Source organism: Ranitomeya variabilis, chromosome 1 (genome assembly GCF_051348905.1).
Source record: "Ranitomeya variabilis isolate aRanVar5 chromosome 1, aRanVar5.hap1, whole genome shotgun sequence".
Classification (NCBI taxonomy): Eukaryota; Metazoa; Chordata; class Amphibia; order Anura; family Dendrobatidae; genus Ranitomeya; species Ranitomeya variabilis.
Window position 1 is genome coordinate 1,058,975,083 of NC_135232.1, and position 27,149 is coordinate 1,059,002,231.

General features: G+C 47.1%; 1 protein-coding gene across 4 annotated transcripts in view; it reads left to right on the forward strand.

Annotated features, from left to right (window-relative positions):
* GUF1 (GTP binding elongation factor GUF1) overlaps nt 1–27,149 on the forward strand; it is a 73,116-nt gene that overhangs the window by 29,618 nt on the left and 16,349 nt on the right. For all 4 annotated transcript variants that reach the window (XM_077279823.1, XM_077279824.1, XM_077279825.1 and 1 more), the window contains exons 10-14: nt 2,240–2,379; nt 10,101–10,224; nt 17,615–17,747; nt 18,155–18,298; nt 19,053–19,186. In XM_077279823.1, the coding sequence (XP_077135938.1) occupies nt 2,240–2,379; nt 10,101–10,224; nt 17,615–17,747; nt 18,155–18,298; nt 19,053–19,186 (675 nt within the window). The remainder of the gene's footprint in view (nt 1–2,239; nt 2,380–10,100; nt 10,225–17,614; nt 17,748–18,154; nt 18,299–19,052; nt 19,187–27,149) is intronic.

Here is a 27,149-nt window from a genome sequence, read left to right on the forward strand (position 1 = left end):
AAAGACATCAGAAAATACTAAAGATAGAAACTACAGCTCTTGCTGCAAAAAAACAGGCCCAGATACAGCTCTATCGACTGAAGAATACAAAAAAGTTATAACTTTTAGAAGGCGAGGATAAAAAAAAAAAATGTAAGCGAAGATTGGCCCACATGGACTCTGTCACCCAAGGGTCTGCGTAGATTGAAGCTGGTCCAGGAGGCAAGCATGACTTCTTTTGTTTCTTTGGTTTTTTATAGCGTTCTGAGCCTTAAAAAAATAAATAAATATATAAAGACGTAAAAACCCTTCTTAAAGTCTATCTGCTCAATATGCAATGCATTTAACATTGTGTACGGCCCTGTGTAGGATATACTGTAGTAGATCGATACTTTAGCACATGATGAATATTCCATTAATGCCACCAGATGGCACTCTGATCCTGCAGCCAGTAATGACGCTCCTGTCGGTGCCGCTTTTGTGCTACAATACGTGCATGTGTGATGCCCAGCGTTTATGCCACAGCACTATGAGCAGAACTAAAGGAGAATTCTGTTTTTAAAGCAAATAAAATGTTGTCATTATGTAATGAAATGTTCTGCAAATTTCTAGACTTTTTTTTTTTTAATGGCATTCAATCAAACTCTGTTGTGGCTGTGTGTTATGGTCAGTAAATACAAAATGCAGTTTTTAAATGAAGCTCTCTATTTTTTAAGGGAAAAAGAAATCCAAACCTACAGGGACCTGTGTTTAAAAGTGATTTCTCCATCCCCCCTTAATTTATGTTTTAATTGTGGTTTATCATGTCTTTGGGAAGCTAAGTTCAAATTCCCAGGCCTGAATATTGCCACACCCGTTCTCAATCAAGAAATCACTTAAATAGGATTTGCATGACAACGTGAAGTACACCAAAAGATTCCTTAAAAGCTAGACATCATGCCATGATCCTAAGAAATTTTGGTACAAATGAGAAACAAAGTAATTGAGATCAATCGGTTTGGAAAAGGTTATAAAGCTATTCTAAAGCTTTGGGACTCCACAAATGGTGAAAACATGGAACAGTGGTGAACCTTCCCATGATTGGCTGGCTGAGCAAAATTTCACCAAGAGCGTAGCAACGACTCATCCAAGAGGTCACAAAAGACCCCTCTAAAACATACAAAGAAGTGCAGGCCTTGCTTGCCTCAGTTAAGGTCGGTTTTCAGGACTCTACCATGAGATGGAGACTGGGCAAAAATGACCTGCATAGCAGGGTTCCAAGTGAAACACCACTGCTGAGCAATAAGAACATAAAGGCTCATCTCAGTTTTGCCAGAAAACATCATGATGATCCCAAAGACTTTTGGGAGAATACTCTGTGGACTAACAAGACAAAAGTTGAACTTTTTGGAAGGTGAATGTCCCATTACTTCTGGCATAGAAATAACACAGCATTTCAGAAAAGGAACATTATACCAACAGTAAAATACGGTGGTGGTAGTGTGATGGTCTGGGGCTGTTTTGCTGCTTCAGGACCTGGAAGACTTGCTGGGCAAATGGGACCCTTAATTCTGCTGTATACCAAAAAAATCCTGAAGGAGAATGTTGGTCCATCTGTTTATGACCTCAAGCTGAAGTGTACTTGTGTTTTGGATCATTGACCTGTTGCATAACCCACCAGCCAGTCCACCTCTGAATGGCTTAAGAAAAACAAAATTAAGACTTTGGAGTGGCCTAGTCAAAGTACTGGCCTTTTTATCTGATTGAGAATGCTGCGGCAAGACCTTAAAAAAGGCTCCGAAATACAATAATTCTGCAAAGATGAGTGGGCCAAAATTCCTCCAGAGTGTTGTAAAACCAGTTATCACGAACACTTGATTGCAGTTGTTGCTCCTAAGGGTGGCCCAACAAGTTATTAAGTTTAAGGGGCAATAACCTTTTCACGCAGGGACCTGTAGGTTTGGATTTCTTTATCCCTTAATAATCAAGAGCTTCATTTAAAAACTAAATTTTGTCTCTGCTTGTGTTCTTTGTCTAATGTATTTACATTTTTTTTTTGGTGATCTGAAACATTTAAGTGTGAGAAACATGCAAAAGAATAGGAAATCAGGAAAGGGACAAACACTAATTCACACAACTGTAGCTGTAGTGAACTCCTGCAGTGCTGGCTGTCTGAGCGTTTGTTACCTGCTTTTATGGTGCATATGAACCTGATATCCAATGTACAATTTGATCTGCACCAATTGTGATAACATATTCTAATTACATTCATTGTTCCAAGATATGCTGGGCAAGTAGGTTACCTAATCGCTGGGATGAAAGACGTTCAGGAAGCACAAATAGGAGACACTCTGCATCTACTGAAGCAGCCGGTGGAGCCTCTGCCTGGCTTTAAGCCTGCGAAACCCATGGTGTTTGCTGGTGAGTGGAGTCCAAATATATATAATTAACCCCTTCCCGACCTTTGACGCATACGCTGCGTCATGAAAGTCGGTGCCAATCCGACCTGTGACGCAGCGTATGCGTCATGGAATGATCGCGTCCCTGCAGATCGGGTGAAAGGGTTAACTCCAATTTCACCCGATCTGCAGGGACAGGGGGAGTGGTGCTTCAGCCCAGGGGGGGTGGCTTCACCCCCCCCGTGGCTACGATCGCTCTGATTGGCTGTTGAAAGTGAAACTTCCAATCAGAGCGATTTGTAATATTTCACCTAAAAAACTGGTGAAATATTACAATCCAGCCATGGCCGATGCTGCAATATCATCGGCCATGGCTGGAAATACTGAAGTGACCCCCCCCCACCCCACCGATCGCTTCCCCAAGCCACCGATCTGTCCCGTAGTCCCCTCCGTCCTGTGCTCCGCTCCCCCGTCCTCCTGTCCGCCCCCCCCCCGTGCTCCTATGTCACCCCCCCGTGCTCTGACGCCCCCCCCCCCCCCCCCCCCCGTGCCCCGATCTCCCCCCCCTTATACTTACCGAGGCTCCCGGTGTCGGTCCGTCTTCTCCATGGGCGCCGCCATCTTCCAAAATGGCGGGTGCATGCTCAGTGCGCCCGCCGAATCTGCCGGCCGGCAGATTCGTTACAAGTACATTTTGATCGCTGTGGTAGGTTCTATCACAGCGATCAAAATAAAAAAAATAATAAACCCCCCCCTTTATCACCCCCATAGGTAGGGACAATAATAAAATAAAGAAAATATTTTTTTTTCTTTTTCCACTAGGGTTAGGGTTAGAACTAGGGTTAGGGTTACAGGTAGGGTTAGGGTTATGGCATGTGCACACAGTGCGGATTTGGCTGCGGATCCGCAGCGGATTGGCCGTGGATCCGCAGCGGATTGGCCGCTGCAAATTCGTAGCAGTTTTCCATCAGGTTTACAGTACCATGTACACCTATGGAAAACCAAATCCGCTGTGCCCATGGTGCGGAAAATTCCGTGCAGAAACGCTGCGTTGTATTTTCCGCAGCATGTCCATTCTTTGTGCGGATTCCGCAGCGTTTTACACCTGTTCCTCAATAGGAATCCGCAGGTGAAATCCGCACAAAAAAACACTGGAAATCTGCTGTAAATCCGCAGGTAAAACGTAGTGCCTTTTACCTGCAGATTTTTCAAAAATCGTGCGGAAGAATCTCACACGAATCCGCAACGTGGGCACATAGCCTTAGGGTTAGGGTTGGAATTAGAGTTAGGGTTGGAATTAGGGCTAGGGTTGGAAATAGGGTTAAGATTAGGCTTGTGGTTAGGGTTACGGATAGGGTTAGGGGTGTGTTGGGGTTACAGTTGTGGTTAGGGTTGGGATTAGGGTTAGGGTTGGGATTAGGGTTAGGATTAGGGATAGGGTTGGAATTAGGGTTACGGGTTTGTTGGGGTTAGGGTTGTGGTTAGGGGTGTGTTGGGGTTAGGGTTGTGATTAGGGTTATGGCTACAGTTGGGATTAGGATTAGGGGTGTGTTGGCGTTAGTGTTGAAGTTAGAATTGAGGGGTTTCCACTGTTTAGGCACATCAGGGGTCTCCAAACGCAACATGGCGCCACCATTGATTCCAGCCAATCTTGCGTTCAAAAAGTCAAATGGTGCTCCCTCCCTTCCAAGCCCCGACATGCGCCCAAACAGTGGTTTACCCCCACATTTGGGGTACCAGCGTACTCAGGACAAACTGGGCAACAACTGTTGGGGTCCAATTTCTCCTGTTACCCTTGCAAAAATAAAAAATTACTTGCTAAAACATAATTTTTGAGGAAAGAACAATTATTTTTTATTTTCACGGCTCTGCGTTATAAACTTCTGTGAAGCACTTGGGGGTTGAAAGTGCTCACCACACATCTAGATAAGTTCCTTCGGGGGTCTAGTTTCCAAAATGGGGTCACTTGTGGGGTGTTTCTACTGTTTAGGCACATCAGGGGCTCTGCAATTGCAACGTGATGCCCGCAGACCATTCCATCAAAGTCTGCATTTCAAATGTCACTACTTCCCTTCCGAGCCCTGACGTGCGCCCAAACAGTGGTTTACCCCCACATATGGGGTACCAGCACACTCACAACAAACTGGGCAACAAATATTGGGGTCCAATTTCTCCTGTTACCCTTGTGAAAATAAAAAATTGCTTGCTAAAACATCTTTTTTGAGGAAAGAAAAATGATTTTTTATTTTCACGGCTCTGCGTTGTAAACTTCTGTGAAGCACTTGGGGGTTGAACGTGCTCACCACACATCTAGATAAGTTCCTTGGGGGTCTAGTTTCCAAAATGGGGTCACTTGTGGGGGGTTTCTACTGTTTAGGCATATCAGGGGCTCTGCAAACGTAACATGATGCCCGCAGACCATTCCATCAAAGTCTGCATTCCAAAACGTCACTACTTCCCTTCCGAGCCCCGGCATGTGCCCAAACAGTGGTTTACCCCCACATATGGGGTATCAGCGTACTCAGGAGAAACTGGACAACAACTTTTGGGGTCCAATTTCTCCTGTTACCCTTGCAAAAATAAAAAATTCTGGGCTAAAAAAATATTTTTGAGGAAAGAAAAATTATTTTTTATTTTCATGGCTCTGCGTTATAAACTTCTGTGAAGCACTTGGGGGTTCAAAGTGCTCACCACGCATCTAGATTAGTTCCTTGGGAGGTCTAGTTTCCAAAATTGGGTCACTTGTGCGGGAGCTCCAATGTTTAGGCACACAGGGGCTCTCCAAACGCGACATGGTGTCCGCTAATGATTGGAGCTAATTTTCCATTCAAAAAGCCAAATGGCGTGCCTTCCCTTCCGAGCCCTGCCGAGCGCCCAAACAGTGGTTTACCCCCACATATGGGGTATCATCGTACTCAGGACAAACTGGACAACAACATTTGGGGTCCAATTTCTCCTATTACCCTTGGGAAAATAAAAAATTCTGGGCTAAAAATCATTTTTGAGGAAAGAAAAATTATTTTTTATTTTCACGGCTCTGCGTTATAAACTTCTGTGAAGCACCTGGGGGTTATAAGTGCTCACTATGCATCTAGATAAGTTCCTTGGGGGGTCTAGTTTCCAAAATGGGGTCACTTGTAGGGGAGCTCCAAAGTTTAGGCACACAGGGGCTCTCCAAACGCGACATGGTGTCCGCTAGCGATGGAGATAATTTTTCATTCAAAAAGTCAAATGGCGCTCCTTCCCTTCCGAGCCTTACCATGTGCCCAAACAGTGGTTTACCCCCACATGTGAGGTATCGGTGTACTCAGGAGAAATTGTCCAAAAAATTTTAGGATCCATTTTATCCTGTTGCCCATGTGAAAATGAAAAAATTGAGGCTAAAATAATTTTTTTTGTGAAAAAAAAGTACTGTTTCATTTTTACGGATCAATTTGTGAAGCACCTGGGGGTTTAAAGTGCTCACTATGCTTCTAGATAAGTTCCTTGTGGGGTCTAGTTTCCAAAATGGGGTCACTTGTGGGGGAGCTCCAATGTTTAGGCACACGGGGGCTCTCCAAACGCGACATGGTGTCCGCTAAAGATTGGAGCCAATTTTTCATTCAAAAAGTCAAATGGCGCTCCTTCCCTTCCGAGCCCTGCCGTGCGCCCAAACAGTGGTTTACCCCCACATATGAGGTATCAGCGTACTAAGGACAAATTGGACAACAACGTTCGTGGTCCAGTTTCTCCTTTTACCCTTGGGAAAATAAAAAAAAATTTGCTAAAAGATCATTTTTGTGACTATAAAGTTAAATGTTCATTTTTTACTTCCATGTTGCTTCTGCTGCTGTGAAAAACCTGAAGGGTTAAAAAACTTCTTGAATTTGGTTTTGAGCACCTTGAGGGGTGCAGTTTTTAGAATGGTGTCACTTTTGGGTATTTTCAGCCATATAGAACCCTCAAACTGACTTCAAATGTGAGGTGGTCCCTAAAAAAAATGGTTTTGTAAATTTTGTTGTAAAAATGAGAAATCACTGGTCAAATTTTAACCCTTATAACTTCCTAGCAAAAAAAAAATTTGTTTCCAAAATTGTGCTGATGTAAAGTAGACATGTGGGAAATGTTATTTATTAACTATTTTATGTCACATAACTCTCTGGTTTAACAGAATAAAAATTCAAAATGTGAAAATTGCGAAATTTTCAAAATCTTCGCCAAATTTCCGTTTTTTTCACAAATAAACTCAGAAATTATCGACCTAAATTTACCACTAACATGAAGCCCAATATGTCACGAAAAAACAATCTCCGAATCGCTAGGATCCGTTGAAGCGTTCCTGAGTTATTACCTCATAAAGGGACACTGGTCAGAATTGCAAAAAACGGCAAGGTCATTAAGGCCAAAATAGGCTGGGTCATGAAGGGGTTAAATGGTCCCTGAACATGATCTCAGTCGAAAGATAATGTGAAAAATGCCTTTACATAGTTTAATTAATAAAGTGATGTTGTCTCACCCCTGAAAAGAATTGGCCCACTAGCGTCTCCCTCCTGTATTAAGTGTAGTTCATCTTTTTAGCAGCAAGATGGATTACCGGAAGTGGGGCTCGATCTTTTTCTCTCTGATCCTGCCTGTCAACCTGTGTTCAGGCATAACAGAGACAGAAATGCAACCTCTCAGTTAATAACAGGCATCTTAATAAGCAGTGGCAGAAGCAAAGCATGCTGAGCAGTGAGAGGATGTCCTAGGCCCTATAGTGCTGACAGAATGCTTATAATAACGAATCTACCATTCGAAAAGAGTGGATGGCATGTTTCAGGGCATGTGAATTGGGTCTGTTCCTGGACATGCTAGATTACATACAAACTAATTTCAAATTAAAACTGTCATACCTAATTCTGTACTGTACATGACACAGATGTGTGTTATAGTTGCCTTAGTATAATACTCAAAGTCAAAATCTAAGTCCAGTCACATCTATACCCCCTCAGGCTAACACAAAATGCCATATGTAGCTTTAGCAACTCCACTACTTCTAATTACCAAAAACGGGACAACGTAGGGTCATAAAGCGGTTGTCAAATATACAGTATATATGTATATACTTTACATAATATATAAAGAAAAAACATTATTACACATTACAAGAGCTCTTACTTCAAGATTCAGCCTCCAGATGGAGTGACATGCGGGATTAGACAAACACAACAACAATGAATATATGGTCAGTCACATGGCCGAAACATGTAACATGCCAGTACAACAGCGTAGGAAGTGTAGTGTGACTTCTACATACATCGGGCCTGAGTACCAGTGTTAAGCCTTACCCATGATGTGCCTGATAAGTTCTCGGTTGTCACTGTCCTCAATGTGCGTTTCACATGTGTAGCTTCTTCAAGGGGATGCCGTATACCAAACAGTGCTCCCTCAGGTGCCAGGCATAATACTCTATCAATTCCTTTAAGACTAAAGGCTACCATGGCACAGACAAAAGCTACAGCTAGAAGATGAATTGACAATGCCAGTGCTTTGTTGTATGAAGTATATGCACTTCCCATCCATTTCAGTGGAGAGCGACCATTCACAGCCACCTCTATTGAGAATCCATAATTGGCACAGCCACTGTACCCTTGTGTATGATTTCTTGTAACGACCAGGTACACCTCCCCGACTGGATCAGGAACGATGATCACAGTAGATAAATGGCAGAGAACCTTTATTCTGCAGCCGCATTCATCATCTCCTAGACACGGCCTGTTTTACAGGAGCGCAGATCATTTAGGAGAGATGTAAGGAAGGAACCTCACTATACAACAGGACTTGTCAGCTCCCCCGTGACGCGCTGACATAGTTTTTGCCAGGTTGTCAGGAATTTAGGGAGTGCTGCAGCAAGGGGATTGGTAATGACAGGGCACCACCATACATAATGCATGGACTGCCTCGTCTCATTTGCTCTTTGAAGTTTGTTTTCCTCATGAGTGATGCTCGGCGCATGAGAAAAGCCCAAACAATTAACATCAGAGGGGTTTTCTGTGATCTGAAGAAAAAAAACATAGCAGAGAGATGGAAATCTAGGAATGATTACATATGAAATTTAAAAAAAAAGTTCCTTCTCACTCTACGCCCTATGATGAGAATCGCGGCACCCACGGACCGCGCTAATATCCTGCAGTGACCACATCCAGTACGTCATTCATGTGGACACTCCAGCTAATCGGTGGCCTTAGAAGCCACGTGCTGGAGATGTCGGCTTCACTGCTGAGGCCCGTACCTCAGTCACATCAATGATGTACATAAAGCCTGAAGGAAGTAAGCCGAGACCGTTGTGGACTACGGGAACAATAGTGATGAGCAGTGGGGGGAACAAAGAGGTGAGAATAGGGGATTGTGAATGTAACACATTCCCCACTGCTTCACGAGTTTTTGGAAAACCACTTTAAGGCTATGTGCACACAGAGACTTTTAGACATCAGCACAGCCACAGCGTTTTCCCATGCAAAGCCGAATCAGGCAAATGGTCGTTTTAATGAGGTGGTTTCGCCGCAGCTTTTAACCTATACTGTTAAGTATAGAGAGCGGGTGACTTCTGCTAGGAAGCCGCTCTAAGAATGAACCTGTTCCTTCTTTTAACCACTTTGTGGTGAAGCCGTTAGAAGTGACAAGACACGACCTGCGCACAGCAATGTGGTTTTGATATTGCTGTGAATTGCACTCATTCCATGGGGCGTTTTTGCACTGCTTTTTCAGGTGGCTTCCGGGCAGAATCCACCTGAAAAAGACACAATGTGCACATAGCTTCAGGGTAAGTTCACACGCAATATTTTGATGTGGATTTTTCAGGTTAACTTAAAAGAATACGGTAGTTTTTCTGCATGGATTTTAACTCCTTTTTTGTGTATCGAGTGCTTTTTCTGCTGCTTACCTTTCAGTGGTTGAAATTGGAACTTTTTTTTTCATGTAGAATTATCTCATATTTCTTTGTCTATGCGTTTTTTTTTCAGTGTGAAGGGGGGAAAAATAGAGCATTGTAGATGTGTTTTCCCATTACAATCAATAGGAAGCCTTTCCAGTAGAGTTTCAGAATCTTTTAGGGTATATTCACAAAAGTTTTTTTTCTAGACTTTGCTTTAAAAAAAACATGAAAAACTGCTTAAAATACTCTTTGAATAAGCTTCCTAATTATTTCAGTTAGAAATAACATGTATCGTGTACATAGTTCTATTTTTTTCTATATGGAAATGGAAGCAGCATGCAAATACTTGAAGCGTTTCTGCTTGAAAAAATGCCCCCTGCACACAAACTGTGGCAAAAACTTAGGGGCCTATTCATCAGGACTGGTGTTTTGTACCCCATTATTTATAAAGTACGCGCTAGAGGGAATTTAGTGAATATTTTAGTTCCGTATACCACGCATGAAATGTACTGCCGTCAGAGCCTGTCACTCATTTCTGTATCCTGATGAATTTGTTGGGCGCACCTGGCCATGTCCACTCCTGACCCAAGTTCTGCCCGTTTTTCGAAAAGTTGGCAAAGCTTACCCAGATGGGGGAAAAAAACTCCACATTTTTTAACCTTTAATCTGTTTTACACCAGAAAACTGACACAAACTACTTGATGAATCAGCCCCTTAGCTTTTCTGAAATGGTAAAAAAATTCAGCGTCGTCATACCCTAAATGTGGTTTTTGGGACAGAATCCACTCCGAAATCCACTTCAGAAAATTGCGTAACCATACCCTAATGGTTTCATTAACTTTTTGTTTCAGGAATGTTTCCAGTTGACCAATCAGAATACAGCAATTTGAAGAGTGCGCTGGAAAAGCTGACCTTGAATGATTCAAGTGTGTCTGTTAGTCGGGACAGCAGTGCAGCCCTGGGTGCTGGCTGGAGGTACATCTACTGCCGCCATTATCTAAATGATGTAATTCTTTAGTATATTTGTTATTTCCGCCTTTTCCTATTGTTATGATGAACATATACAGTGCGAGCAGAAATGTCACTGCACGGTGTCACACAATGATCACACGGGCACAGCAGTTGTGCCTAAATGATCACCTACAGGACCATTACTTGAGCGTAAGATGGACATTTTAATAACTTTTAGTTTCTGAAAAGAGGTAATATGTGCAAAATTTAGGTGATGTAGTGTCTGAGGCTGAGTGTTTCTCCTACGCCTCATTGGGGGACACAGACCGTGGGTGTTATGCTGCTTGCCACTAGGAGGACACTAAGTGATACAAAGAAAGTTAGCTCCTCCCCTGCAGTATACACCCTCCTGCTGGCCCTCAGCTAACCAGTTCTTGCTTAGTGTCTGTAGGAGGCACTTGGGTCTGTTTTCAGACCCCAACTTTCTTATTTTAATTTTAATTTTTCTGTAAATTTTTATTTTTTATTCAACGGAGTGAAGGGGGCGACGGATCCTTTTTTATGGGACCCGCTCTCCCCCGAACCAGCAACAGGCGAGCACGGCGAGTATACCTCCCCGTCCCTCTCCTGCGACGTTGGAGCACGCCAATTTTTACTGGGGCGACGGGTTTCCATCTTTGGTCCCGATCTCCCTTCCCCCTGCAAGACGGCGAGCACATAGAGCCTGGCTCTAATGTTCCTCTCCGGGGGCCCGACATACAAGGCCCACATCACATGGCGTTGCATACTTGCGGCAGAGCCCACCTCTCCACCTACCTAACAAGGGGATGATGGATTGAGAGAAGAGGTTGAGGATGGAGCGCGCAGGTACAGAGGGACCTGCATTACAGGACTGTGAGTATATCAGGAGTTCCCCTCCTGCGCTCCAGATCGCTTTGCGGCCGCGCCGCCGCACGCCGCCGGGCAGGCCGGAAATTTAGTCCCCGGCTTTTCAGCCGGAGTAGGCCGCAGTGGCCTCTATGGGCAGGCGCCGGCGGTACTTGCGGCAGAGCCCCTGGAGAGAGGCGCCGGCAGTCGGGAAACTGCGGCGGTTAGCGTCGCTCCGTTGCGGCCGCCGCGCATCGCCAGGCAGGCCGAAAATTTAGTCCCCGGCTTCTCAGCTGGAGTAGGCCGCAGTGGGCAGATCCCTCCCACGGCCGTAACCCCGCCCCCTATATCGGCGCTTCTCGTCTGGGACGAGAGGCGCCCTGCAGATCTCGGGGGCCATTCTTCCTCACGCTGACTGTGTGGGAGATGCGGTCCTGGGGGTGCCACTGGCCGGTACACCAGCGGCAATCATTCGGCGCGCGGCCCGCCGACGCGCTCCACCGGCAGGCTCCATAAATTTAGTTCCTGGTTTTTTCAGCCGGACTAGGCCGCAGTTGAAATCCCCTTCAGGGACGAAGGTGCCTTCATGGTCCCGATGGGCTGAACTTCGTGGATATACAGAAGCCCCCCTCCATGGTCCGGGCAGCCCCCACTATCCCACCACGGTGAAAGCGGATGGCGCAAGGAGGCGGACGGTTCCTCTCCACCTCCCTAACAAGGGGATGATGGATTGAGGTTTATCTCTCTATCCCTGCACCGTCCACGCTGCAATACTGACATCCGCGGCGGCTCCATGCCGGGACGCGCACTGTTGGTAAGTGGATCCTGCCAGTAATGGGCTTCTGCAGCGGGATATTGACAGGCAGTCTCAGGCTTCCCTGTGGCCACCTCCCTGAGGTAACGCTCCAGCCGGCTAAAAAATTTAGCTCCCGGCTTCGGCCGATGTGTAGTCCGCACACCAGAAGCGCACTGTGTCGCCTCAAGGCGGCTTAGCATTTTTTCCTGGCGCTTAGCTCCTGACGCGGAAGCGCTCAATTTTCTCGAGCAACGGGTGACCACCCCTAACTTCTACACTGACGCCGGCTGCAGAAATTTACGCCCCGGCTGGGGCCTATTCATGGAAGTTTCGAGGCTCCGCCCACGTCATGCCTGTGGCTGCGCCCCCTGAATTGGCGCTTCTCGTTCGCTGCGAGATTTTACCTAAACCCGCAGGACATGACCAGTATTCCCTGGTCTTAAAGGCACGTGACCAGTATTCCCTGGTCTTAAAGGCTCGTGACCAGTATTCCCTGGTCTAAAGGCACGTGACCAGTATTCCCTGGTCTTAAAGGCACGTGACCAGTATTCCCTGGTCTTAAGGGTACGTGACCAGTATCCCCTGGTCTTAAAGGCACGTGACTAGTATTCCCTGGTCTTAAAGGCGCGTGACTAGTATTCCCTGGTCTTAAAGGCGCGTGACTAGTATTCCCTGGTCTTAAAGGCGCGTGAACAGTATTCCCTGGTCTTAAAGGCGCGTGACCAGAATTCCCGGGTTTTAAAGACACGGGACCAGTAAGTATCCCCGGGTTTTAAACGCACACGTCCAACATTCCCTGGTCCTAAAGGCACACGACCAGTATTCCCTGGTCTTAAAGGCACACGACCAGTATTCCCTGGTCTTCAAGGCACACGACCAGTATTTCCCGGTCTTAAAGGCACACGACCATTATTCCCTGGTCTTAAAGGCACACGACCAGTATTCCCTGGTCTTTAAGGCACACGACCAGTATTCCCTGGTCTTAAAGGCACACGACCAGTATTCCCTGGTCTTGAGGGCACTATGACCAAACCGAAACTGGTCATAAATGAGGAGCCCTCTGCCGCTGATCCCAGTTTATCCCAGTGTAACTAGTTCCTCAGCCTAAACTCCCTCGTAGAGCTTTTGCCATCCAGTCCGGATAGGCGATTCACTGGACAGAAGCCTCTACGTGGGACGCTATGCCTGGTCTGATTTTTAAGGGCAACAGGCACTTTAAAGGGCGCCGGTTTCCCCACACCATCCACAGATGGGCACACGAAGGTCCAGGCCTAACGCCAGACAACCTGTCCTGTCCACCCGGAGACCTGAACTCTGTGGATGTACAGAGGCACCCCCTTTTTTTCGGGCGTCTGAGCACCCCCCTCTGCATCACCACTATTTAACAGAAGATGCAAGTAGGCGAATGTTCCCTCTCCACTTCCTTGTTAAGAGGATGGTGGATCGAGGCTCCTAATTTTTAACTCTGCAATGACCTGCTGGAAGCAGCGGCGCATTCTGCCACTCGGCAGATTAACCGGGTACAATCTCCTGTGGTTTACCTACCAGTATTCCTGCCCGATATGTCCTCAATTAAAAATGCCACGATCTGTCAAATAGCACATCTGGTTTGTTCCGTTTGGCAGCTACGGGTCCAGCCCTTTAACCTCCCTATCCGCCGCATGGATTGCTAGAGCAACGGTCTCCTGCTTGGAGTCCTTAACTATTTTGATTCACACCAGTATCCCTTTCCTGAAGACAGTTCAACTGGTCAATCATATTTTTGAGCGGGAGACTAACGAAGAATCGTACGTTCCCGCAGCCCCGACCAACAGTGAAAGGGTTGTCCAGGACAGTCTAGATCTAAGGGATCTTGGTTCCTAAAAAGGGGAACGAGAAGTAGGACCGATCCCGGACCTCAAACTTCTAACAATCTTTTCACAAGGTTCTTTTTCTTCTTCGAAGGGAGTCTCATCCGCTCAGCCACTACTTCAACAAAAAAGGGTGCAGTTTCTGGCATCCATCGACATTCGGGATGTCTAACCTCTTCAAAAATTCCTTTGCTTTTCCATTCGTGAACGGCATTTAAGTCACGACCTTGTTCTTTGGACCGCATCCAGGGTGTTCGCAAGGGTCATGGCGGCTGTCATCTTGCACCTAGAGGCGTGGTCGTCCTGCCCTGTTTGGCCGACTGTTTACCCGCCCTTGCAGGACTACGCTAGGTCGTCTATATCACTTGCGATACCCTCTCACCTGGGCTGGTGGCTAGACTTAGACAACTCCTCATTTCCAGCCCAGCAGATATCCTTTTTGAGGATGATCCAGTATTCTTCCAGAAGGGTGGTAAATCTCCCCCCAGACAAGGTCATGGTTTTTCAACAGGGAGCTCGCGCTCTTGCTCACTCATCCCCTCATTTCATTTGATTTGCTGGGAGGGTTCCAAAAAAAAAAAAAAATTAAAAAAAAAAATTAAATAAATAAAACGGAGACAACAATGGAAGCATTTTCCTTCGCTCCGTTAGTTTTCGGCAAGTCAAGCAGCCTTTCAGACGATAGTCTGAGCTCCTTCTTCATCCGGAGTTTTTTCTCCCGGTTCCATGGTTACTAGTAACTTCCAATGCCAGTTCTCTTCTCCCGATCATTGCTCTGGAGATCTCAAGGGTAGTCCTATAGTAGGTCCTCTCCTTATGGCGGGTCAACCCATCCGAATTCAATTGGACAACGCCACGGCTGTGTCATACGTCAATCATCTAGCGAGTACCCACGTTCAAGCACCATGGCCAAAGTAACTCACATGGGCCGAGATCTATCACTCGGTGATCTTGGCAGTACATATCCCAGAAGTAGACCTCTGGGCTGCGAACATATTTAGCCGTCAGGGTTTCACCTCAAGTGAGTGGGAACTTCACCGGAAGTATTCCATCAGACCCGCCTTCACTGGAGCTCTACAGTTGTGGTTCGGATGGTGTCCTGACTGATCGCCTGTGTACTGGAGTTTGTTGTTCGGCCTCGAGATCCAGGAGCCTTCGCACTGCATGCTCCGGTTATTCCGTGGTACCAGTTTCCACTTCCGAAAGCTTTTCGGAAACAGAAAGGGCCCCAGTGATCCTCGGAAATCCGCATTGACCACGTCAGTTCGCTTGCAGTTCGTCTTTCTGCAACAAAACTGCAAGTAGGGACCACCTTGCAGGATGTTTTCACATGTAGTTCTTCCCTATTGCATACCGTTAGATCATTGGGATCTATTCTATTAGGGAAGGTTGCCCCCTTTTTCTCGGCGGTATCCTCATCCTGACGAGTCTTCGGTGCTAACGGGTCTTTTCAGACTTTTTTCTCTTATTTCCTTCAAGGCAAGGTTGTCCTCAAGCCTTCCCTGTCCCTAGTTTCCAAGGTGGTATTGTATTACTACTGTCATGAGGGCATAGTTCTTCCCTCATCTTTTTTGGCACCACTCCACAAGATGGAATGAGGTCCCCATATTCCGGACAAAGCTAGTGCTCTGAGTAGGTATGTCTTGAGGACGGCGTCCTTCCGAAGGTTGGACACTGTATCTTGGGTTTCCTAACGGTAAGAGGAAGGCTTCCTGACTTTTACAGGAAGGGTTTGGCCGTTTCCATCGGCCATTTAGCCTGGTGTATTCTTTCACCATCCAGGAGTCCTTCCGTGTTAGAAGACAGCCCATCTCCCTGTCTATCCTGGGTTCCAGGCACCAGGCGTCAACAAGACACGCCTGCAAGCTTGTGGATTCGTCCAGTCCGCATGCATTCTTGAAGCATTATAATTCCCAGACTTCCACAGATGTGACTCTGGGCAGGCGGACTCTGCAGGCCGCGGTGGCGCACTTGTAAGTAGCAGTTACACAGAGCCTGATCTGATGTTGTCCCCACCCAGGGACTGCTTTGGTACGTCCCACGGTCTGTGTCCCCCAATGAGGCGTAGGAGAAAAGGAGATTTTTGTTTACTTACCGTAAAATCTTTTTCTCCGAGCCAATCATTGGGGGACACAGCTCCCACCCTGGTATTGGCTTATGCTTGTTTTTTACAATCCGATATGCTATACTCTCATATATAATATGACATACTGTAAGCTAATATGTTGTTACTGATCTCCTACTGCTTTTTTGCACCGAACTGGTTACCTGAGGGCCAGCAGGAGGGTGTATACTGCAGGGGAGGAGCTAACTTTCTTTGTATCACTTAGTGTCCTCCTAGTGGCAAGCAGCATAACACCCACGGTCTGTGTCCCCCAATGATTGGCTCGGAGAAAAAGATTTTACGGTAAGTAAACAAAAATCTCCTTTTTTCTGCAACACTGATCTGGATGGAGGAAAGCAAAAAGAAACAGATAATTTAGTGATAAAGAACTTCTAATAGATTGAGAAAGGCGAACCTTGATGGACCTTGGTCTTTTCTCAACCTATGTAAAAATATATAACGTTACAAGGCAGATGTAAATTTCTTTGGCAGAACAAACCACTGGCTCAGGAACTCATCTCTGTAATATATTAACCACTTATCTCCTAGTGAAAGTAGCATAGCATCAAGCCAAGATCTGCATAGTCTTACTGCTCTTACTGGAAAGAATCCCGGTCTTGGCCACGTTGTATGAAATACGGTACTGAATATATTACAGTAGGTCACTCCTTAGCTTTTCTTTTTGAATTAACAATTTTATTACTCTTTCCTTGTAGTCCATCTTTTACTTTTGATTTTCCCACCTTGAACCTGCTAGATCTCAGCTTTGACTTTCTTGCGCATCGGTTGCCAAATCTGTGCACCATGTTACATGTGCCGCCTGACTAGTGAAAATGCATTTTTCAGTGTTCAGTCCCTTTTCTCAAGGTTTCTGCCCAAACCTCCAGCTTATCCAGATATGTTTGTAACCTAACACCATCCTGTAATTCCGTATCGTGGATTGTCATCAGTCCAGCATTGTGTAGAGCTAAATGTTCATATCCTCATCAACACACATATGTACATGTATACATGAGCCTGCTGGACTTGCCATGGAGAAGTCAGAAATGGTTTATTACCATCTCTGCCTTCCTGATTGTTTCTTAAATGAATGCTGTGCGTACGGTTTAGGAAGCAATGACGGTGATCATGTGATTACCGCGCTGCTAGGTTAGTCCCCGATCGACTCAGCAGTTTGCATGAGGCTGAATTTGCCCTTTAACCAGGGCTTATATGCCAGGCCCAGTTACCAGGAAATTCAGTAATAATAGAACAAAATGCAAAGTAGAGGCAAAAGTTGTTTGGATGACTGGACCAGAATTTTTTTTAGCGATCTTAAAATTGCATATACGAAAAAAAAATTGTATGGTGATGATGGTGGGAGTTGGATGGGAATGGTCTGGTCCTGATCTGGTTTGTAAGGGTATGTGTCCACGTTCAGGATTGCATCAGGATTTGGCCAGGATTTTCCATCAGTATTTGTAAGCCAAAACCAGGAGTGGGTGATAAATGCTTAAGTGGTGCATATGTTTCTATTATACTTTTCCTCTAATTGTTCCACTCCTGGTTTTGGCTTACAAATACGGATGGAAAATCCTGACCAAATCCTGATGCAATCCTGAATGTGGACACATACCCTTATTCAGTCTACACCCTGGAGTAAAAATAGCGTGGACTTAGTGGTTTTTTCCATGTTACTTGTATTTTCCAGACCAATTTCTATTCGAGCATTAAGTAGTTGCCCATTTTATTAACACATCCATGTTTTTCTGTATATTTGCAGTTCTATATAAACTCTAACATTAATGTCCTGCACAGGTTGGGCTTCTTGGGGCTTTTACACATGGAAGTATTTAACCAGAGACTGGAGCAGGAATACAATGCATCCGTCATAATGACGTCCCCTACAGTCCCATACAAGGCTGTGCTGTCGTCTCCAAAGCTGATTAAGGTACTTACTGTCTACGGTCTTTCTTCCATCATACACTCATGCTTCATACATGGATCTGGTGGATCATAGACTGTGAAACTTAACCACGCGGCGCTATATTGTGGGCCAAAAAAAATCTGTAAAATTGGACTTTGATGTTGAGATGTTGACATTTTTTGGGTTAAATATTTGTAGTTAAAGGGATTTTCCACCACTTTGACATTAATGGCCTAATCCCAGGACTGGTCATCAATATCAGATCGGTGGCAGTCCCGACAACTGGCATCACCAACGATCTGCTGTTTGTAGCGGTGGCCAGATGTAAACGTTGCGGAGCAGATCCACACAGCTCCCACACATTGGTCACTGGTTCTGCAAATCACCTCCAATTGTAAGATCCCACTTAATTTTCTGAATTATTTCTATAGGAATATGGAGAATCGGAGATCACCATTGTAAATCCTTCTGCATTTCCTGACAAATCTGTAGTAAAGGAATATCTTGAACCTATGATTTTGGGCACAATTATTTCACCAGATGACTATCTTGGAAAGATCATGTCGTTGTGTCAGGTCAGTGACCATTGGATCGCAAAGAATTGAGATATTATTGGGAAATTACATCATGAACAGTAATTTTGCAAACACATTGTTTTTTCTTGTACTCTCCATCTATATTAAAGGGGATGTCCATGACTTATCCTTTTGAATACGTGGAGGTCTGCAGCACCTTCCCCGGGCAGCTGGGTGTACACAGTATACAGAAGTGGAACATCTGAGCCCTGTACAACGTGTAGAAACCATTACCAGATACTGCAGCGCAGATCTTATTTACTTCAATGGGAGCTGAGCTGTAGTACCCAAGAATGGCCACTATGTGATGTACAGAGCTGTGGTGTCCTGACTCCATTCACTGTTCACTGCCAGGTGCCATGTGAGCTGCAAACAGTGGACCAGTGGGGGGGACTGAGTGTAAGAACCCCCTGATCTATCATTGATGACCTATCGAAGTCCTAGATAACCCCGTATAATACCAGGACGGCAGATTATAGGAAATGTCGCCCTATTTTGGGGCATATGTAGCAAAACTAATGTAGGAGCCAAGTGGCGCAGAGCAGCCAATTTCGTTTCCACCTCCTTTTAATCTAGTGGTAATGTATGTAGGAATAACAAAAACATGACATACCATATATAAGTCAATGGAATCCACAAGGATCCATTTTGTTTCATTAGAAGCTGGATCCCTTCGTCATGGCTCCATGAGGAATGTCAGCCATGATGCCAATGTGAACTACGGTCTAATAAAGGAAATTGCTTGTTTCCACAGACCCGACGAGCAGAGCAGAAGAGCTTTCTTTACATAGATGAGCACCGGATAATGATGAAGTATTTGTTCCCATTGAACGAAATTGTGGTTGATTTTTATGACAATTTAAAATCCTTATCTTCAGGATATGCAAGGTGAGACCTACAAAACCCTACAAGAGCCTCACCCCCTGTACCCGGCCCTTGCTCTTCTTCAACCAAATATATCTAGGTAGTAGAAACATGGTATGATTTCCAGTCTCTTGAAGATGGGTAAGAAGAAAATGTAGAACATATTATTAAGGCCAATCTAAGGTACATTATCACAAATAATACTACAATACATCAGAATATCACCTAAGAGAATCTTATAGGGTCATCGCTAGAGGTCTCAGACTCGTTGTTGAATGGGGTTTACCTGATCCAGCAGCAAGAACAGAACATACATAAAATCTGTACATAATCTGGAAAGGAGAGCAAGAACCCAAATCAATCTCAATCTTGACTAAGGACCAGTGGTTAAGCAGCATAAACCTTGTCAATCTCGGTGCTAGACCAGGAGTATTGAGCCAAGGAGAACCCTCTCCCTGATTTCTGAACTTGTTGTCCACTTTGAAAAAAAAAAAAGTTCAAATTCAACTCGCTCAGAAAAGGCAGACAGCAGGCTCAATGTGGTGTCGTGACACTGCCTATTATACTCTATGGAAAGTGGAGAGCGGACTCCGAAGAAGGCGTGGGAAAAAAATAGATTGAGAGATAGAGATCATGCTGAGCTTTCTATCAAGTGTTTTACCTTACTTCAGAGCTGGATTCACAGCTACACAGCTCCATACTGCTGTATAATGCTCCCTAATGATAGAATCCTAGTTGGAAGAGATCTCCAGGGTCATTGTGCCAAACCCCCTTCTCAATGCAGGATTCACTAAACAATCTCAGACAGATGTCTGTCCAGCCTCTGTTTGAAGACTTCCATTTAAGGAAAATTAATCTCATGGCAGCCTGTTCCACTCATTGATCACACTCAAAAAGTGTTTTCTAATATCTAATCAGTATCTTCTCCCTTTCAGTTTAATTCTATTGCTTCTTATGTTTTCATGTGCAAATGAGAAAAAGGATGATCCCTCTACACTATGACATCCCTTCAGATTTTTGTAGACAGCTATTAAGTCTACTCTTAGCCTTCTTTTTTGCAATGTAAACATTCCCAGATCCTTTAACCGTTCTTCATATGACATAGTTTGCAGTCCGCTCACCATCCTAGTAGCTCTTCTCTGAACTTGCTCCAGTTTTTCAGTGTGTTTTTTTTTTTTTAAATGTGGTGCCCAGAACTGGACACAGTATGCCAGATGAAGCCTGACCAAGGAGGAGTAGAGGGGGATAATTACTTCACGTAATCTAGACTTTCTGCCTCTCTTAATACATCCTAGAACTGTTTTTGTTTTTTGCTGCTGCTGCATCACACTGTTGACTCATGTGCAGTCTGTGATCTATTAGTATACCCAAGTCCTTTTCAGACATGCTTTTGCTTAGTTTTTTTCCTCCCATTCTGTAGATGTAATTCTTGTTTTTCTTGCCCAGATGTAGAATCTTGCATTTCTCCCTGATAAACACCGTTCTATTAGTCGCTGCTAGTGATGAGCAAGCAGACTCATGTCCTAATCGAGTATTTTTGGCGTGCTCGAAAAAAAAATGCATGTGTCGCTGCATGTTTCACAGGTGTTCGACAGCTGCAACACATGCAGGGATTGCCTACCAAACAGGCAATACCTACATGTATTGCAGCTGTTTAACAGCTGTGAGACGTGCAGCCGCGGCGACTCAACCACTTTTTTCAAGCATGCCAAAATACTCGATTAGGACAAGAACCTGCTCGGGAAAACACTTTATCCGAGCACGCTCGCTCATCACTAGTCGCTGCCCATTGTTCAAGTTTATCTAGATCCTTCTGAATCCTTTCTCTTTTCTCTAGTGTTGGCTATCCCTCTGTCACGGGTTTACCTTGACAGATAGGAGCCAGAAGACCGCACTGTTTAGAAGCACTTCACCTTCATATTAAACATTGCAGGTTTCTTTTAGCAGTCCAGGGGTTAATCTGCTCAGTTGAGAGCTCCTTGAAGCTTTCCTGCATTAAGGCTCACAACTGTTCACTGTTAGCCACTCTCATCTCCTATATAATCTGGGCCCTGGCTAGCACTCCTTTCCAGAGATAGCTTATGGTGCATGGTTAATAGATGGTGGTTGTTTGAGAAGGCGTTTGGTGGATTTATCTCAAGACTGTTGCTAGGTTTTGGGTGTGTGCTAATTACTGAAGCAGGAAAGAAAAGAGGGTTTCTCCAGCGATGAGGAAAGTTCAATTCAATAAGATAAAAAGTAACTTTCAATTAATCCATTAAAAACTTATTTCTTTATCGCTTCATTGGGGGACACAGGACAACCATGGGTGTATGCTGCTGCTGCTAGGAGGCTGACACTATGCAAAAAAGTTGTGGCTCCTCCCTGGCAGTATACACCCACCGACAGGCACCAAGTACCTCAGTTTGTGCTTAGTGTCTGTAGGAGGCGGACCTGGATCTTCAGATCCGCTGCTAACCTTGATTCCTTTACAGGTTTTTGTTGTTTTTATTAATGTTTTGGCTTTTCTTTTTCAGATCACAGCATTCAGGGATTCAGGGTGCAATCTTCCACCCTGCCTCCCCAGGAGGGCGGCTGAGCGAGCAGTGTGGTGTCGCCCGCATCGCAACTCTCAGACCGCCGGCAGGACATTTTTCCCTGTCACCCTCCCAGGTGCTCCAGGGTTTTTATGGTGGCGTCCTTGCCAAACAGTCCCCCTCACCCCTCTCCTCGGAGAGGGCTGAGAGGAAGACGGTGGTCACCAGCGGTGACCCTCCCCCTTGTCTTTGGGGTCGAGGCCGTCTTCTGGACGAAGGATTCCGTTTCCAGCGACCCCTCTCTCATCGGGCCCCTGGACGATCCTCTCTCCCTCTACCTGTGGAACCGGAACATGCAGGTACCAGCGCTCCAGCAGCCACTCCCCCCGCAGCAATGTACAGCGCTCTCACACAGAGTCCCGGCTGTTTTTACTTTCACTTTCACCGCTAGCCGGCCACACCCCCTCCTCGGGCGCGCTTTTTCGGCGCTCTTTTCCTCCTCCACTCAGGAGAGCTCTTACATCTCGGGCACGCCCTTCCCTTTCGGTGCGGCTCTATCAGGAGCCGTGGCTTATTCCTCACAGGACAGCTCCGACCCTTCTTCACCGCTGGCACTTCCTGCCTCAGCAGCTCCATGCACAAGAGACATCGTGCGTTGGGGGACACAGATCTCTGCTCTGCGGTGCGGTAGGATTGCAACGCTTTTTTGGCCCTTAGTCTTTTCTGTAGTATAGTGCTGCAGAATATCCTTATGTCCAACTCTTCTGTAGCCTCCCTTACCAAACCTACCATAACTCACTACGCCTGTGCTCGTTGTAAGATAAAGTGGTCAGTAGGCCAGTTGTCGCCTCTCTGCCAGTCCTGCAGTCCTCCTGCCATGTCTGCCCCGCAGGAAGCTTCTGACTCTCGGGATGGGGGTGCTCCCCCTCCCCCTGAGTGGGCCGTTGCTATCTCGCAGTCGGTCTCTGATTTGACTAAGGTGTCTCAGTCCCTGGTCCAGGTGCTTGAACGTCTTCCACAGCTTCCTTCAGCCACCAGTGCTCCAACCATCTCCCATGGCGAGTCGGCCGCACATGACCCTGAACCACAGGGAGACAAATCAGCCAGCCGCTCTAGAAAGAGGACTCTGTCTGGCTCTTCGTCTGGTTCTCCGGGTCCCTCCGCAGTGCTCAAATTGCTCTCCTCCTCCCAATTCCCCTCCTCGGAGGAGGACATTGGGTCTGATGTGGATTCCCAGTCCGGTTCTGACTCCGATTCAGACCAGACTTCTAGCATGCAGGCTGTCGTAGATAGTCTTATTTCGGCTATCTCGCAAACCCTCAAACTAAAACAAGATGAGGTTTCCTCCCAGGATTCCTCTGTCTCCTTTAAGCGGGTGAAATGTCCCTCTCGCTCCTTTCCTACCCATGATGAGTTTGAGTCTACCCTGTCTAAACACTGGGAACATCCTGAAAAACGTTTTTCGGGTAGAAAACATCTGGACGTGCTCTATCCCTTTAGCGCCGATCTTCTCTCCCAAGTGGGCTGAGTCTCCCAATGTCGATCCGCCGATCTCCCGTCTTTCCTCCAAGACGGTTCTCTCCTTACCGGACGGCGCGTCGCTTAAGGACGCATCGGACAGACAAATTGAGGCTCTGGCCAAGTCAGCTTTCGAAGCAACGGGTGCTTCCCTCTGCCCCAGTTTTGCTTCCACCTGGGTGGCTAAGGCCATCTCTGCCTGGGCCAAGATCCTCCATCGGGGCATTTTGGCTTCAGCCTTCCCTACCGAGCTGGCTGACCTCGCAGACCAGATTAACCTCGCAGGGAAATACCTTCTCACTGCCTCTCTAGATGCAGCAGCCTGTTCAGCCAGAGCAAGCAGCAACATTGTTGCTATTTGCCGCTTTCTTTGGCTCAAAGCATGGAATGCAGATGCTATTTCCAAAAAGTCTCTCACTAACTTGGCGTTTCAAGGTTCCAGGCTTTTTGGTGCTCGTCTGGATCAAATTGTCTCAGACGCGACTGGGGGCAAGAGTACCTCTCTCCCCCAGTCCAAGCCAAAGCGCTTCTTTAACCCAAAAAGGTCCTCGAACATTTCGCCCCTTTCGTCCGTTTGCAGCCTTCCCAGGTCTTCCGGACCTCGTTCCAACAGATACCGTTCCAAGTGACGGGTCGCCCCCACCTGGGAGACTTTCCAGGGTGGGAGGCAGGCTTCTTCTCTTCAAAGACACCTGGCTGTCAATGATCAGCGATGCCTGGGTCAGAGAGATTATTACCTCCGGGTACAAGATCGAATTTTCTACCCTCCCGGAAAATCGCTTCTCTCTCGTCCCCCAAAGCAACCGTCCCATTTACCCGGCTTGCTTCAAGCCGTAACGTCTCTGGTCGCCGCCAGAGTCGTAGTTCCCGTTCCTTCCGAAGAACGTTTTTCTGGGTTCTACTCAAACCTTTTTGTAGTCCCAAAGAAGGACGGGTCTCTTCGCCCTATCCTAGATTTGAAGCTTCTCAACCGCCACGTCCGACCTCGCCACTTCAGAATGGAATCCCTGCGGTCAGTGATCGCCGCCATGGAACCCGGGGAGTTCCTCTGCTCGGTCGACATCCAAGATGCGTACCTTCATGTCCCCATCTGCGTACGGCATCAGAGATTCCTTCGGTTTGCTATCGGGGACAATCTCTACCAATTCACGGCTCTCCCCTTCGGTTTAGCGTCTGCCCCCAGGGTCTTCACCAAAATCATGGCTGCGGTCATGGCCCTCCTTCGTTCCAGGGGGATCCTCGTTATCCCCTACCTGGACGATCTGTTGATCAAAGGGTCCTCTCGCCTAGACTGTGCCCACAGTCTCCAGGTCTCCCTGGACACACTGACCCGTCTCGGCTGGATTATCAACCGGACCAAGTCCTCTCTGATTCCGTCCCAACGACTGTCCTTCCTGGGCATGTTGTTCGACACGAACTTAGCTCGGGTCTTCCTCCCAGAAGACAAGTTCTCAGTACTCCTCAAGGCGGTCCGCCTTCTCAAATGCCCAGATCCTCAGTCACTTCGTTTCTGCATGGGAGTCCTGGGAAAGATGGTGGCCTCCATGGAGGCTGTTCCTTTCGCCCAGTTCCACACCCGCCCCCTCCAACTATTCCTCCTATCCACCTGGAACAGGTCCTTGGACTCCCTGGACCGTCCCGTCCACCTTCCTCTCCAGGTCCGTCAGCCCCTAACCTGGTGGACGCTGTCCTCCTCTCTCCTGAGAGGAAGATCATTTCTTCCCCTTCAGTGGCAGGTTATCACCACCGATGCCAGCCTTCTCGGGTGGGGAGCAGTCTTCCGACAACACACAGCTCAGGGCCGTTGGACCACCCAGGAAGCTCTCCTTCCCATCAACCTTCTGGAGATCAGGGCAATCTTCCTTGCGTTAATCCGCTGGCAGTCTCTTCTGTCGAATCTTCCCATCCGCATCCAGTCGGACAACGCCATGGCCGTGGCGTACTTAAATCACCAGGGCGGGACTCGCAGCGGCCAAGTAATGGCAGAAGTGGCAAAGATTCTTCGGTGGGCGGAACGCCACGTTCCGGCCATATCAGCTGTTCATATCCCCGGGGTTGAAAACTGGGCAGCCGACTTTCTCCGTCGCCAGGGCCTGGCAGCGGGCGAGTGGTCTCTCCACCCCGCAGTCTTCAATCAAATTTGCCTCCGCTGGGGTACGCCAGACGTCGATCTTATGGCGTCCCGGATGAACCACAAGGTCCCTCAGTTAGTCGCCAGGTCCCGGGATCCTCTTGCCGTCGGCCACGACGCTCTGGTAATTCCATGGTCCCAGTTTCAGTTTCCCTACCTGTTCCCGCCCCTCCCCTTGATTCCAAGGGTGGTAAAGAAGATCAAGTTGGAAGGGATTCCAGTCATACTGATAGCGCCGGACTGGCCAAGGCGGACGTGGTACGCCGAGCTCGTAAACATGCTCGCGGACACTCCTTGGAGACTTCCGGATCGGCCAGGCCTCTTCTCGTAGGGACCTCTCTTCCACCAGAGTTCTCAGTCGCTGAGTTTAAAGGCATGGCCGTTGAGGCCGCAGTCTTAAAAAACTCTGGTCTCTCTCCCCAGGTCATACAGACCATGATCACAGCCAGAAAACCGGCTTCTTCCCGTATCTACCACAGATACTGGAAAGCGTTCTTCCAGTGGTGTGAAACTAATGAAGTGTTTCCAATGTCCTTTTCTCTTCCGGATCTTCTCGGTTTCCTCCAGTCTGGTCTCGATTCGGGTTTATCCCTCAGCACACTCAAGGGACAAGTGTCTGCTCTGTCGATCCTCTTCCAGAGTGACCTTTCCTCCATTCACCAGGTTCGGACTTTTCTACAGGGAGTTGCGCATATCGCCCCTCCTTTCCGTCCTCCCTTGGAACTTTGGGACCTTAACCTGGTCCTTGGTGCTCTTCAGGCTGCTCCCTTTGAGCCTCTTCATGACGTGCCCTTTTCCCTTCTCTCTTGGAGGGTCGCCTTCCTCATTGCCATTACATCTATCAGGAGGGTCTCCGAGTTGGCAGCCCTGTCATGTCGTTCCCCCTTCCTGATTCGTCATCAGGATAAGGTCGTTCTTCGACTGGTTCCCGAATTCCTTCCCAAGGTGGTCTCGGCTTTCCACATCAACGAAGACATTCTCCTTCCATCATTTTTCCCTTCTCCGGCTCATCCTTTGGAGAAGTCCCTTCACAAGCTTGACGTGGTCAGGGCCATTTAGGGTCTATCTTTCTAGAACTGCTCCTTTCCGTCAATCCGATTCTCTCCTTGTCGTTTCTGAGGGTCGTCGGAAGGGCTTTCAAGCTTCTAAATCCACCATTTTGCGCTGGATTCGCTCGGCAATTTCAGAATCGTACCGTGTTCATGAGGCACGTCCTCCTCCGGGGGTGCGAGCTCACTCCACCAGAGCTGTCGGAGCTTCTTGGGGTGTTCGCCACCAGGCCTCCGCCTTACAAGTTTGCAAGGCCGCAACCTGGTCATCCTTGCACACGTTTACGAGGTTCTATCGGGTTCATACCCAAGCCTCGTCCGATGCAGGTCTTGGTAGGAAGGTACTGCAGGCGGCGGTCGCACACCGGCCGACCTGAGACCTTTTCTCATTTCCTTTCTACCCACCCTTTTCCGGGACTGCTTTTGGACGTCCCGTGGTTGTCCTGTGTCCCCCAATGAAGCGATAAAGAAAGAGGGATTTTTGGTACTTACCGTAAAATCTTTCTTGGAGCCTTCATTGGGGGACACAGCACCCTCCCTACTTGTTTGTTCTGGTACCGTGTTTGGGGCCTGGAGGCCCTAGTTGAGTTGGTACTTTTACTATTATGAGTTCTGTCGCTTCTCCTACTGCTTTTTGCACTAACTGAGGTACTTGGTGCCTGTCGGTGGGTGTATACTGCCAGGGAGGAGCCACGCCTTTTTTCCTTTTTTGCATAGTGTCAGCCTCCTAGCAGCAGCAGCATACACCCATGGTTGTCCTGTGTCCCCCAATG